At 36.2% G+C, this 15,395-nt stretch overlaps 1 protein-coding gene across 5 annotated transcripts in view; it reads right to left on the bottom strand.

Annotated features, from left to right (window-relative positions):
* Window positions 1–15,395, bottom strand: part of ARL6IP6 (ADP ribosylation factor like GTPase 6 interacting protein 6) — a 44,902-nt gene that overhangs the window by 11,272 nt on the left and 18,235 nt on the right. For 2 of the 5 annotated variants that reach the window (XM_029224728.1, XM_029224731.1), the window contains 2 exons: window positions 10,542–10,674; window positions 6,822–7,470 (listed from right to left, as the gene is read on the bottom strand). In XM_029224728.1, coding sequence (XP_029080561.1) covers window positions 7,275–7,470; window positions 10,542–10,674 — 329 coding nt within the window. In that variant the 3' untranslated portion in view covers window positions 6,822–7,274. Of the gene's footprint in view, window positions 1–6,821; window positions 7,471–10,541; window positions 10,675–15,395 lie in introns of those variants that run through there. The other 3 variants (XM_029224732.1, XM_029224729.1, XR_003793861.1) reach the window with 2 other exon arrangements.

Raw genomic sequence — 15,395 nt, forward strand, 5'->3', positions numbered from 1 at the left:
GCTTTAAGGATTATCTCATTTTTATTTTGTTTTCCCCATATACTCCTTTATTATCCTTTTAATGTCCATGGGATCTGTAGTGATGTCCCCTCTTTAATTTCTTTTTTTTAAAAATTTTTATTGGAGTATAGTTGCTTTACAATATAAAGTGTGTTAGTTTCTACTGTACAGCAAAGTGAATCAGCAATACGTATACATATATCCCTTCTCTTTTGATTTCCTTCCCATTTAGGTCACCACAGAGCACTGAGTAGAGTTCCCTGTTCTATACAGTAGGTTCTCATTAGTTATCTATCTTATACATAGTATCAATAGTGTTTATATGTCAATCCCAATCTCCCAATTCATCCTACCCCCCCTTTCCCCCTTGGTATCCATACGTTTGTTCTCTACGTCTGTGTCTCTATTTCTGCTTTGTAAATAAGATTGTCTATACCAGTTTTTTCAGATTCCATATATATGTGTTAATATATGATATTTGTTTTTCTCTTTCTGACTTACTTCACTCTGTATGACAGTCTCTAGGTCCATTCATGTCTCTACAAATGACCCAATTTCATTCCTTTTTATGGCTGAGTAATATTCCATTGTATATATGTACCACACCTTCTTCTTCCATTTGTCTGCTGATGGACATTTAGGTTGTTTCTATGTCCTGGCTATTATACATAGTGCTGCAATTAAGAACGGGGTGCATGTGTCTTTTTGAATTCTGGTTTTCGCTGGGTATATCCCAGTAGTGGGATTGCTGGGTCATATGGCAGTTCTATTTTTAGTTTTTAAAGGAACCTCCATACTGTTCTCCATAGTGACTGTATCAATTTACATTCCCACCAACAATGCATGAAGGGTTTCCTCATTTTTAAAAGGCTTTCTTTTCCTTAGCACTAAGTTTCCTAGCTATACTGCCAACGTCTCTGGTTCTACTTCTGCTTCTCAAGCATAAGGTTAGTCTTTATGATCTCTTTAATCCCTTCTGGATCTCAATTCTGCAATAATTATGCCTCCATATATACACTAAAGTCCTTCATCTAGAATTTTACCAACTAGAACTTTTAATTGAATCACAACCCTATGCTTTGCTGGTGTGATATTAACTAACTTAATAACGTACAGGCTCTGAAAGATCCTAACAATGAACAAAGTTCCTTAACATGGAATTAAAATGTATACATTTAAGATATCTCTCATTGTACTACAACTCCCTGAAAATCAGTCAGAGAGAAATAAATGTATATCTGGTTGGATGAAACTGCATACTAACCTACAGTCTACTTCTTATATGCAGCAGTCTACTTGGTTGCAAATTGAATTATGTCAGACATGTTAACTTTATTCACCAGTATATCGAGGTAGCAAAATGCCTTAGGATATCTATCTGTCCTGGACACTACCTTGGTTAGACAAAGTCCTTATTCATTAGAAAGTTAGGCCAAACAGTACAAAAAGTACAAGAAAAATGGGATTCCCAAGCCTTTAGATTTCATGAGTCAGTTTAAAAATGATTTTTTTTTTTTAAAAAGGAAGTAACTGACTCCATGTTTTGTTGTCAAACTTGTTTTGCCAGGAACAGGTTTGAAAACCACTACAATCTACTATCAGCATAATTTCGTACAAGAAAGAGCATCTTATTATCAAAAGAATAAAAAGGAGAAAAACCAAAAGGATAAAGATCTCAAGATAAATAACAATTACTCAACAAAAGATAATTGGCAACCAGTGGTAGGCCACAGTCAGATATCCAGCTTGAAAAATCTCAATTAAGGAAAGGAAAGAAAAGCTCTGGGACGTATCTGCTTTATCATCTGATGTATCTGTTGCTTTAACTAGTAAAGTTATACGTATTGCCTATGAGGGTAGGCATCATTGTTTTTAACCCATTTTGGAGAGAGGAAATTAAGGCTCAGAGACACCAGCTGACTTTCTCAAAAGCTCTTCTGGCAGTATATGGTATAGCCTGCATTTGGAAGTCACTTCCTGACTTATAAGCCCTTTTTAATATACCAGGCTGCCTAGTAATTTATAAAGATTGTTGAACACACAGAAAGGGTTCCAAGTTCAACACTGCCACGTGCTATCTCTTATGTATTTATCAGTGCTACTCTGTACATATGGATACCCGTATCTTTTCAGCAGCCCAAACATAACACACTGTAAATTAGCATAAGCAAAAGCCATAGCAAACAGGTGCAAACACTTACTAGCTATATTGCTTTATGAAAATAACAAAGAAACCAAGAATATTTAATGAGTTCTTATAAGATTTTGTTACATCTATTTAAGTCTCCATTCAGAACTTTAATAGAATATATTTTATAAGACACGCATATATTTTAACCCTTCACTTCAATAAGCCACAGTGTGGTGCCATCAATACATTCATTAATAGTGACAGCATTACAACTGATGGCTCCAAACAGTCCCTAGATAATGAAACTTCACGATACTCAAATATCAAGGCCAAGTTCTTGATCTATCTCTTTTGTCAGTAGTTTTTCCTCTCCTACTGCAATTAGCCATCTGATACCTGTTTCATCAGTCCATGGCAATAAAGAATCTGATCTGACAAAAAGGCAGCCCTCCAAAGTCTGTATGAAAGAGTCATAGCATCAATTTATTGTGCTCAATGTTAAATCTAGTGTGCTTAGAAAAGAAACTTCTAATTTAAATACTAAATCATCCACTTTTCCTGACCTTCAAGACTTATATTATTGCCCAAGAACCCACAACCCCTCTTCTATTATGATTTTACTATTCTGTTTTGTACTGTATTTTAACCCCCAATAATTAAGGCCCCTAATGTCAAGAAGAGCAAGAAGTCAGAGAAGACCCTTTAATAACATAGAAAAATAAACTTAATGTTGAGTAGAAAGGGTATTATTATAATACAGCAATGGCAATCCTAAATCCTGAATCTGCTTCCCTCCTACAACAATAGTAACAACAAACACATTCATATACAAATGTAATGGAGATTTAAATATTTCAGCATCTGATTACATCCAGAACTTTACGCAGAAAATAACACATGAAACAGTATCAGATCACATGTGTTAATTTTTATTCTGTAAAATAGTTACCAAAAACAGTTTACCAAAAAGCAACTCGAATGAAAATCAACTGTTCCCATTTCTTTCTTACTTCAAATTTACTTTGCAAATACCAAATACCACTGTAAGAAAATACAATTTAAAAAAAAAGCTGCATAAAAATAAATTTAAACTGAAGTAAAAGCATGTGTTTGTTGACATTGAGTGTCCTAATATTTACCAAATACCATTAGGGGTTGGAAGAAGAAACATAAAGGTGAATAATTCAGAGTGATCTAGACAAAAAGACCAAGAGCATCAGCAGTAGCCCCTGGTTTGTATATTTACTATGAAACACTGTAGATTGCCAATCAAATTCTATAAATTATATTTTAAGCAGGCTTTAGTGAAGACACTACTCTCTACCTTAGCACATCCCTAGAAATCATGACATAATAACCAATAATTGTAAAGGTTCCCTGCATTTTGACCATAAGCCCCACATCAAATAAGTCATAAATACAAGCAATATACATTTAAAAGCAAATACCAAACTTCAAACTTCTCTACCAATACAAAAGTGAATTTATGCTCTTAGTTCTATAAAACGAACATCCAACTATGCCTTCCTATCTGCCTCATTTTAAGAAATACACAGATGTGACCATCTCAGAGGCACTCAAAAGACAAATACTAACTTTGATTTTGAGTCTAATTATAACAAAAATACAGTATTTTGCTTATTTCTGATAATTCAAAATGGCTACTTCAGGGATAATTTTGAGGGTTTTGGTCTCTTTTAAAGCTATCTAAGAAAACTTAAAATGATGTCTACTTTTTCCTTTAACAAGTGTTCCTATATCCTTAATAACTTGAAATACAAGCATTGGTTTTTCCTCCTTGGAAATGAGTCTCTGTGGGTATTACCAGCACAAAATAATAGTCCTATCCCTATAATGAAGTAACACCCTTAACTTATTTAAGAATACTGGCCCTTAAAAAAATTGGTCCTTGAACTCTGACTCTACGTAAAAGTACTATAAGATAGACAAACTTAATGATTTATTTAACTATTTTTCATATCACTTTTTCTGACTCAATTACAAAACTAATGAGCTGTCTACATTGTGCTTTTTGCTAGACCCATCATATATATTATCATTTCCCCAATAAATTTATTTTTAGACTATAAAGTAACATTTTTACCCTAGCCTGGACCTATTATAATCACTGAGTTATTTATTAGCAAGCTGATAATTATAAACCTGCAGCCACATCACTGCACCACTAGATGGGGCTTGTGCACACGTAATGTGAAATGCGAGAGCAGTCATTCTGAAGTGGAGAACTGATCACTGAGAGAAAACTGAAGGAGAGAACAAAGAGTGAGATTTTAAGAACAGATTTTAATTGCATTTGGCAATATCGCATTGGCAAAAATGTCATAGAGCAAAGGCCCACAGCAAGTGCCTTTAATTGTCAATAAAATGATGCTGTTTCAATTAGTGAAATTCCTCCTGATTCTTTTCATAATAAAAAGGAGGTGGGCAAACAAAAACAATAAACATAGAGTTAGGTGCTAGCTATGACACATGCAAATTATTTGGCTTTGTGCAAGGTACTTAAATTCCTTGGGACTCAGCTTCTTCATCTGTTAATAAAAATGATAACCCCTAAGGATGACTTAGCAGAGACTCAGTTCTCCCATAATCTTTAATAGGAATGTCTAAGACATCCCTAGCAATCCTAGAGTATTCATTAAAAAGTTGTACTTGTTAGGAAAAACGCAACTTTGAGGTACATCTCCTATCCATACCTATCTTCATCCTCAACCAGGAGGACTTAAATAAAAGTTCTGGTGCTGGGCTTCCCTGGTGGCGCAGTGGTTAAGAATTCGCCTGCCAATGCAAGGGACACGTGTTCGAGCCGTGGTCTGGGAAGATCCCACGTGCCTCGGAGTAACTAAGCCCGTGTGCCACAACTACTGAGCCTATGCTCTAGAGCCCACGAGCCACAGCTACTGAAGCCTGCACGCCTAGAGCCTGTGCTCTGCAACAAAAGAAGCCATTGCAATGAGAAGCCTGCACACCGCAACGAAGAGTAGCCCCCCATTCACCGCAACTAGAGAAAGCCCACACCAGCAACGAAGACACAACACAGCCAAAAATAAATAAATAAAATAAATTTATTAAAAACTATAATATATATATATTTAATATATATATATTAAAAAAAAAAAGTTCTGGTGCTGCCATCGGCCCAGCCTGGAAAGAACCCAAAGATTCTTTCAAGCTCTGGGTTCTCTCTGAATGCAGTATCTTTACATGGGTAGGTCACATATTTATATGCATTAACTCCTGGAAACTATAATTAAAGCAGATCACCATAATGTGAAATATTGATTACATATACACTGCTAAATTTGCCTGCTTGGAAATCACTAACAACACCCAATGAGTAAACAGGGAAAACTAATGAGAAGCGAACTACAGATGTTGATTAAATAGTGTAGGAAAACAGGATAATGAATTATAAAGTAGCAAGAAGTAGGCAATGCCTATATAGATACTCCAAGGAATCTAAAGTTACTGCCTCTGCCTCTTGTTATTAACACTAACAGATTTTCAGAAACAACTAAGAAAATAATTTAAAAGTACAATTGACCCAAATTTTCTTTTCCACAAAGTAACTGCATCCTAATGGAGTTTGCATATTTGACATTGCAATATGCCTTCTAACCCAGAAAAGTTTGCAAAGTGAGCATGACATCCATCTTTCTTAAAATACGCCTTTGAAGCCCATTAAGTACCTGACTGAAAATACACCTTGCAAACTTCTTTAACCATCTTGTTATTTCCTAAAGGTCTGTGCCTATGTAAAAGTGAAAGTTTCTAAGCTGTATCTGTTATGGACTATGTTTGTGTCCATCTCCTTACCACCAAATTCATGTCAAAACCTATTCCCCAATGTGATGGTATTAGAATTTGGGGCCTTTGGAAGGTAATTAGGATTAGATGAAGTCATGAGAGTGAAGCCCTCATGAATGGGATTTGGGATGAGTGCTGTTATGAGAGTCACAAGAGAGCTTGCTTCCTCTCTCTGCTCTCTGCCTTGTGAGGATACAACAAGGTGGAGGCCATGTGCAACACAGAAGATGGACCTCACCGGAAACTGACCATGCTGGCAGCCTGATCTTAGAATTCCAGTCTCCAGAACTGTGAGAAATAAATTTCTGTTGTTTATAAGCCACCCAGTTTATGGTACTTTGTTACAGCAGCCTGAACTAAGATAATATCTAACAAATATGAAACAGTAAATAAAAAAACTTTTTAAATGAGTACAAAGGTTTTATTTCTCTTTTTCTTTTTTTTTTTTCTTCTGCGGTATGCGGGCCTCTCACCGCCGCGGCCCCTCCCACTGCGGAGCACAGGCTCTGGAAGAGCAGGCCCAGCGGCCACGGCTCAGGGGCCCAGCCGCTCTGCGGCACGCAGGATCCTCCCGGACTGGGGCACGAACCCGCGTGCCCTGCATCGGCAGGCGGACTCCCAGCCACTGCGCCACCAGGCAAGCCCTCTTCTTTTTTAAAAAAAATTAATTTATTTAATTTATTTTTGGCTGCGTTGCGTCTTCGTTGCTGCACGTGGGCTTTCTCTAGTTGTGGTGAGTGGGGGCTACTCTTCGTTGTGGTGCGCGGGCTTCTCATTGCGGTGACTTCTCTTGTTGCAGAGCACGGGTTCTAGGCACGCGGGCTTCAGTAGTTGTGGCTCGCAGGCTCTACAGCACAGGCTCAGTAGTTGTGCCGCATGGGCTTCATTGCTCCGCGGCATGTGGGAACTTCGCAGACCAGGGCTCGAACCTGTGTCCCCTGCATTGGCAGGTGGATTCTTAACCACTGTGCCACCAGGGAAGCTCCAAAGGTTTTATTTCTTAACTCCCCTAATGAATTATTGATCCAAATTGTGATTTCATTAAATGTCTCATCTAATATTTACTACATATCAATAAAGATTATTATTTTCTTCCCTTGAGGAGTTTATGTTCCCAGGGAAGTACAACTAATTGATAGCCATAGTAAACATGGTCTTCTCAAATTTTTTTCCCACTTCTACTAATTAGTTTTTAAAAATGCCCTTGTATTTTAATCTGCAAAGGAGAACAAATGACTTTTTTTTAACAAACCAGTTAGACCTGATTATTTTATTCCCTTCATGCCTTATATTCATGTAGTTAGAAACAGGGGATATTTTAAATAATAATCCTAATCGTAAAAAGAAAAAGTAAAGGGCTTCCCTGGTGGTGCAGTGGTTGGGAGTCTGCCTGCCAATGCAGCGGACACGGGTTCGTGCCCCGGTCTGGGAAGATCCCACATGCCGCGGAGCAGCTGGGCCTGCACGTCTGGAGCCTGTGCTCCGCAACGGGAGAGGCCACAACAGTGAGAGGCCTGCATACAGCAAAAAAAAAAAAAAAAAAAAAAGTAAAGAGAAAAGTCTCTTCATTTTATGTCTCAATTATCTTGCCTTTCTTTAGTTTCTAATTAGTTAAGCAGACCCGTTAATAAATTATCTTAGAATTTAGCCATCATTTATATTAGATTTCCCTTAAAAGATAGATATATATAATGATTGATCTTTAAAATATATTTAAAACATTGAAAATTCCAAAGAAATATTCCAATAGAATAGAAAATGTTCCAACAAAATGTTAAATAAAAAATGGATTACAAATATGTATATTGTGATCCCAGTTTTAATTTTTAAAAATATGCTAAGAATGGAAAGATATACATTAAAATGTTGTGTCACTTTCTCTAATTATGGGTTTTTCCATTATTTTTCTTTTTGTCTTTTGAATTTTCAACAAAGAACTTATATTACTTTTATATAATCAAAGAAAATATTTATATTAACATCACTTTATTTTAGATAACAAAAGAATACATAACCTATTATAAAGATATTTTTATAAAAGTGTGATATTGCAAAATAAAAAAATATATCAATCTGATTTCTAAGAAAATACAGTCTGAAGATTTCAACTTTCTCAAAAGGTAGAGAAGTTGTTTCCCTGTACAAGCACTCACTCTACTGGTGACATAGAGAATACTTATATTCTGCCACTTCTGAAGTAATTGCATTAATTTCTACAAATACCAGAAGGCAGGGTTTTCACTATAAAACAACTGTACCAATTATCACTATTATATGCCTTTCTGGGTCTGTGGTTTCTGTTAATATGTGATCCAATATCATTGTATTTATTATATGTCTTTTTTAGACTGTACTTCTATTAAGCATATGATCATTTTAAATTACAGTCTGACTCCCATGAGATATTTAATAGCTGATTTATCATATATAAAATTAACTTATCTCTACTTACATACTGAAAGGAATTCAAATATATATGTACACACAATGTACCTATTTCAAAACTGCATTTTTTGGATTGTATTAACAAATATGTAAGTCTCTGATCTGATACCATCTCATATTAAATTTTAATGACTAATAAAGACGTTGAAAACTGAGGCCCATCTGGTTCTAGTCTAATAAAAAACGCAAAGATAATTTTTAAGAAATTAGTTAAATATCCTCAGAATTCCAGATCCTTAAGAGAACAGAAATGCTTTTCTCTAACTCCAAAAGCTTCTAACATATGAGTCTTAGGAATTCTAGTAGTAATGGAAGAGAAGCTGAGAGGGAAAATGACATTCCAGGAAGAGAGAACAGCAAGAGTAAAGCCATGGCATCTCAAAGTTCGTAGCTTATTTGGGGGATGTCAGAATAATCTGATATGTGGCTACAGGAGAAGGTACACTGGAGAAATAGCTGAAGATAAAGTTGGAAAAGTAGAGTAAGGTGGAAAAGTAGAGTAAGGTCACTTGGGGAAGGACTGTTAGGCTATACTTGGGAGCACAGACTTTATTTTGAAGGCAATGGGAAAGCTGCTGAAGACTTTTAAACCAGGGAGAGCTGTGACTAAGATCTGTTTTTAGAAAGGTTATAATATACAGGACAAATGAGAAGAGTGAAAGCTTGTAGTAGGGGACTTCAAGGAGTGAAGTACCCTAGCCAAGATCTGAAATAGAGCAAAAACACTGTGGGTGCTAAGACAAAGTATTCCAATAACACCTCAAAAGGCAAGAATGACTAGACTTGGCGAAGGGATATAAATACAGTGAAAAAGGGTTTCAAGCCTTGATAAGTGAGTGGATACTTATGTCTTTAAGACAAATTGAAGCTTTAACAATTCTAAGTGCCAGGTGCTTTCTGAATCCAGGTTGCAAAATCTACTTAATACCTGGAAATGTACGACTAGAATTCAGGGGAGAAGTGAGACATAAATAAGTAAAAGAAAAAAAATAAAATTAAGGGTTTTTGTGACTTATGAAAGTAGTCTCATTATGTCATCTATATTAGATTCATACCCCCTATTAAAGTAACTAATTGATGTCAATGAGCAGCAATAGAATATAAATTTGAACTGAAAGCAAATTAACTTTCCAACTGAATGGTACCCATGTAAACTATGGGATGGTACTGCACCGTTAGGTATAATTTAGTCAATTTAGATTATTAATCATTATCCACTCAAAATACACATAAATGTATTGGCAGGTATGTGATTTATGTTACATTTACAGATAGGGATTTATTAAGATGTTTAAAATATACTTATGCATTTAATTTGAAGTGATTAAACTTATTTACAGAGTCCCTCAAATAGATTTTATTTTATCTCCACGAGTTGTCCATGGGGTGGGCTGGAACTGGTAGTAACAACAACAGTAACAACTATAATACTCTTGATAACATACATATCATTAACAGAATTTATTTTCTACTCTTCATTCTCTCCCCCCACTCCTTCCACCCTTAGTTTGTAGAATAAACTAGAGGTCTTAGATGCTTTTATTTGGCAATTTATAAAACCTGAGTCTTCCCAATATAAATAAACTAGATTAGAATGCTGATTACTGAATTTTCTGGAACTCCTTGAAACAGAAAATATAGACCAAAGAAATATAATGTTTCACTATGAAACGCATCTAATCTGGTCTAGACATATAAACTGGGTGCCATAAATGCTTGCTAATTATTATACGAAGTTTAAATCTGAGGAAAATTTCAATCCAATTATTAAGCTGTTACAAGTCTGACTACGCATGAATCTTGTAAAACTTTCATACTGCTAACATTAATTCAGCCTTCATATACTGTTTTAAATGAAATTCCATCCCCAAAGGACAAATAGCCATCAAAGTTTCTTACTTATTAGATTATTCCTTGAATTTTTTTAGACCACCACTGAATTATCTACAGAGTTGAAAATATTCTTCTCCACTTATCTAAAGGCTGAGCCAAGCTGAAAACTTTGAGTCATTTGTATTTTATAGATTAAAGACTGGGGCCTCAAAGTATTATCTCACAAGCAAGCAGCCTCTTGCTTCTATTTTAGTAGGTTTCAGCAGAATGGGTTGGGAAAAAAAAAAAAAGAAACAGGAATACTTACTTGAACCTGGCAGGTGAAAGAGGAGTAGGAGGAAACATTCCTGGTTCAAAAGAATCAAAATAAGTCACTGTCCAAGAAAAGCTGCAGCAGGAGAATCCGGCAGTTAGGGATATTATAAGTAGAGTCCAGAATCCTTAATGGGAAAAGAAAGGGGAAAACTTGAATTATTAACACCAAAGCAATTTAAATTAACCCAGTAGATCATGTTCAGAAGATCACATGTATTTCTGATCTTCTAAATTATATGTAAGTGATAAAAGAGATATGAGCTTAGTAGAAGCTCTCCCATGTGGAAGTGTAAAATATTAAAGCACAACTGGAAGTCACATCATTGAATATTTTAATTCAAATATAATTTACTATGTGGAAAAGAGTACAAATTCAACTTAAAAATGTGACTTTCATCAACTGTGGAAAAAATGGCAAAACACTTCACTGTTAAAATGGCTTGCCCTTTTTCATTTAATGTTGTGATTATAGCTTGCTGCCTTTTATTACTTAGTACTAAGCGATCCCTTTCTATACCATGCACTATTGACATATGAATCAATTTTAGTGTCTACTCTTTATAGCTTTCCTATAAACATTACAAACCAATTCTGATTATTTAACCTTGCTCAGTATATGAACAAAAGTTAATGTCCAATTTATAAATGAGTTGGGATCCTAGATTTTATTTTCAGTCACACTGGAGCTGCATTTTGTAAGGGATATCAAGTCAAAAGCACAGGACTACAGGAGCTGCGAGAGAAAAGGGTTAAGAAATGGAAGAATGTGGGGAATAAACAAAGTGACAATAGAGGGAACAATTTAATTTGAAGGATTTTAGATACACATTCAAACTGTCTCCTTAAGACAGTTTACTAAGACACTACTACTGGTAAGTGTGTGTGTCCCAGGCCTCAGTAGTACACAGAGGAAGGAAGGTTGAGAAGACTACAGTAGAGAATGGCTTACGAATTATCAGATTTACTGGTTGCACAAAATGCACAACCAAAGATAGCTTTATTTTAGCAAGAAGCAGGAAAGAAATATGTGCATTGGACCGTCTGTAAACCATTTGAAGCTCAGTAACAGACTGAGCTGCTAAAAGATAAACTCGGAGGAATGAAGTATTAAAAAACCAAGCCAAACAAAAAACTATAGCAAAGTATTTTTGAAAGATGAACCTAATTTTTTTTTTCCTGGTAGACCCCTTCCCTTACCCCCTTTTAAAAAGATAATGGACTTTGTGTTCACTGCCCCAGAAGAAAGTTGTGGCAAAGAACGGAGAAACAGCCCAGTACCTCTTTGGTTTTCATGTTGCAAAATAATTAAGGGAACTAGTAGGATAGGTAGAAGCAGGAGGAGGGCAGATAAAGACAAAACGTCCTGAATAGATAGCAAGGATAATCAATTGACTGGGTGTAGAAAAAACATTTGTGTAGAACAGGGAGAGAAAGTGAGGGTTTTATCTACAGGTGAGAAAGATTCCATTTTGAAGAGTGTTATGTGTGTGTGTTTGCACTTGTGTGTGTATATGGGGAGTCGGTAGTGCTGCTGGGGCTTCCTGGTGGAGCCATCAAGCCACACAACACCAGAGAGGAATTGGAGCGGTGTACAGTATCCTGGCAGATGGACCCAGAGCCAAGCTTGCAGATGCCTCTAAGATGGGGCATAGAAACAGCAGATGGTCATGTGCCTGGAAGGTGCTACACCTGAAAGGCCATCCTGACCAGAATGCAAAATGTTTCAGCAGTAACTCATTTGAGCAAACGTCTTGAGGACTAGATTGCACTCCTATCCCAATATCCTTGCACAGATTCTAGAACCTTGCCCAACCTGTGACTGAGTAGAGAGAACCTTAGTAAAGACTGAGGTGCAACCTTCCTGCCAACCCAGAGACTATACGTTTGGGGACTGCTGTGGAATGATGAAAACTTCTCAGTATCTAAAAACGTGAGAAAGACACAAAATAACCCAAAATAACAAAATGTGAGGCTCCCTAAAGCCCATCAAATTTTTTCACATAGGTGCTTTAACAGAACACCTGCCAAATTTAGTACAAAAATATTCTTGAGTTTTCAGAAATGACTAGTATTCCATGATCTAAGTGCTTGCCTTACTTTGGACATTTTAGTTATTTTATATTCATTTTGAATTAATCAACAGTTATATCCCTAATAAAACTCAGGTCACAAGGACAGGGCTAAAAAAGTACATTGAAATATTGTGGTCTAGAAGTGCTTATGCTTCTGAAATTACTCAATTCATGTATGAACAAGCAGAAAAGCCACAGAAGTTGGCATTTGCAACTAAATTTTTAACGAGGCCCTACCTTCAGAATCCTGAAGCTACAAATTTGATAACTTATGTTTTGTAAACCCATTTTACCAAGTGTTAACATAATTTTTAAAAGGTACCTAAAAATGAAGCTAGTCTCCCTTCCCCAATTTACCAACTCCATTCCTGAAAGCAATGATTTAAGAGTTTATTGTTCATCTTTTGTAAATTTATAGGTAATGTAGACAGTCATGTACAAGAATGGGGCCAGTTATATACAAGAATGTATACTATGTATATATTTTCTCAGTTTATTTTCCGCAAATGAGATTCTCATCAGAAAAACTGTCCTGAACTTTTTCACACAACAATTTTGGAGACCTTTCATATCACTACACATAGCCACAATTCCACTGCATATTTTTAAATTAATTAATTAATTAATTTTGGCTCTGTTGGGTCTTTGTTGCTGCGTGCAGCTTTTCTCTAGTTGAGGCAAGCAGGGGCTGTTCTTCATTGCAGTGCACAGGCTTCTCATTGCGGTGGCTTCTCTTTGTTGTGGAGCACAGGATCTAGGCCCACGGGCTTCAGTAGTTGTGGCACAGGGGCTCAGCAGTTGTGGCTCGTGGGCTCTAGAGTGCAGGCTCAGTAGTTGTGGCGCATGGGCTTCATTGCTCCACGGCATGTGGGATCTTCCCAGACCAGGGCTCGAACGTGTGTCCCCTGCACTGGCAGGTGGATTCTTAACCACTGTGCCACCAGGGAAGTCCCCATTGAATATTTTTATTATTCCACTTTTTCACTATTAAAAACAATACTGCAAGTAACATTATTGTACTTAACTATAGTTACACAAGGATATCTGTAACAAATTTCTGAAGAAAGAACTGCTGTGTCAAAGGATATAGGTCTTTTAAATAAACACACATCCTTCTTTCTTCTCTACAGTTCAATTTTCATCAGTTGATGATATGATGGGAATTTATCTCTTCCATCCTCTTGGACTCAATATTTTCACCTAAAGCAAACATAAAGGTAGGTGGGAGGGACTTCCCTGGTGGTGCAGTGGTTAAGAATCCACCTGCCAATGCAGGGACACAGGTTCGAGCCCTGGTGCAGGAAGATCCCACATGCTGTGGAGCAACTAAGCCCGTGTGCCACAACTATTGAGCCTGTGCTCTACAGCTCACGAGCCACAACTACTGAAGCCCACGCACCTATAGCCCACGTTCTGCAACAAGAGAAGCCACCGCAATGAGAAGCCCACGCACCACAACGAAGAGTAGTCCCCGCTTGCTGCAACTAGAGAAAGCCCACGTGCAGCAAGGAAGACCCAATGCAGCCAAAAATAAATTATTTTTTTTGAAAAAGGGTACGTGGGAAACTCCTATTCTAATCCCTTTACTGGAGTTGTATATTCACTTATCTAATTGGAGAGATCATTTTTCAAAATATATGATTTTTGTTTCAAAGTGTAGTTACTTTTCTAAAAATATGGTAGCAGCTTTGTGTATTTCTATAAAAGCTTCTAGCAAAGAAAGATTATGATATGTTCTAAATATTTTAATGTTATTTAGTAGTTTCAGACTTACAGTGATGAGATGACTTTTAGAAGTTTTATGAAGTCAGAGATGTGGAAGGTGGTCAGCACATGTTACATGTAAGCAGAAAAAAACAGAAAAACAAAACCCTCCCATATTCCCATACTGGGAAAGGTTTCTTATTAAAACAATGTTAAACAATCAATTACACATTCTTCATAAGATGTATTCCTGCCATAAATAAACAATGGGACGAAATGTGACAGCACATTGCTAATTTCAAGGACTGTTTTACAGTTTGACATTTGAAATGTTTAAACAAAGTAGTATACTATGAAATACAATGCAGTAATAAAAAATGAGGTAGATCTATATATACTGATACAGAATGAACTTCAAGATACTTTAATAAAGCTACAGCATATGCATGATTCCAACTGTTTTTTCTACAACATTGACAAAACCACATATTTTAAATTATCATATATATTCATATTTCTATATACCATATATAGAAAAAGACCTGAAAATATACACAAGTATATTGTATACTTGTATATTGTGTACAAGTAGATTAGTGGTAACCTTTGTTTAATTGTCGGAATTTTTTTTGTAGTGAGACTATATTATAACTTACATAACTAACTTATAAAATTAAAAATGAAAATTAAATAGGTCATTTTATGAGTTGTAAAAGCTATAACCAGCTGGCTACTAATAAAAGTTTTGACGTACTCATGCATAAAACTAATCAACAACTTTAAAAAATTTTATCTAAGCAAATTTTTGCAACTTTATCAGAAAGCTAGACAGCCTTGGATCTTCAAACTTATTATTTCCAAGTACAGGAGCAGAGGAAAGGGATCTTCCTCCCCTACCAGTGCCACCTGAACACACAGTTGGTGTACAGCAACTACATTGATAAAGGTCCCCACCCAACTGCCTGTCCACCTGCCACTCAGCTTGTAGCAATTCCACTCCCCTTCCTACTAAAAAGGGTAAAGAGTAGAAGGGGACATTCTGACTGGACCTGGTGAAACTTGAAAACTAA

This window comes from Monodon monoceros, unplaced genomic scaffold (genome assembly GCF_005190385.1).
Source record: "Monodon monoceros isolate NGI ecotype Baffin Bay Population unplaced genomic scaffold, NGI_Narwhal_1 Super_Scaffold_16, whole genome shotgun sequence".
NCBI lineage: Eukaryota > Metazoa > Chordata > Mammalia > Artiodactyla > Monodontidae > Monodon > Monodon monoceros.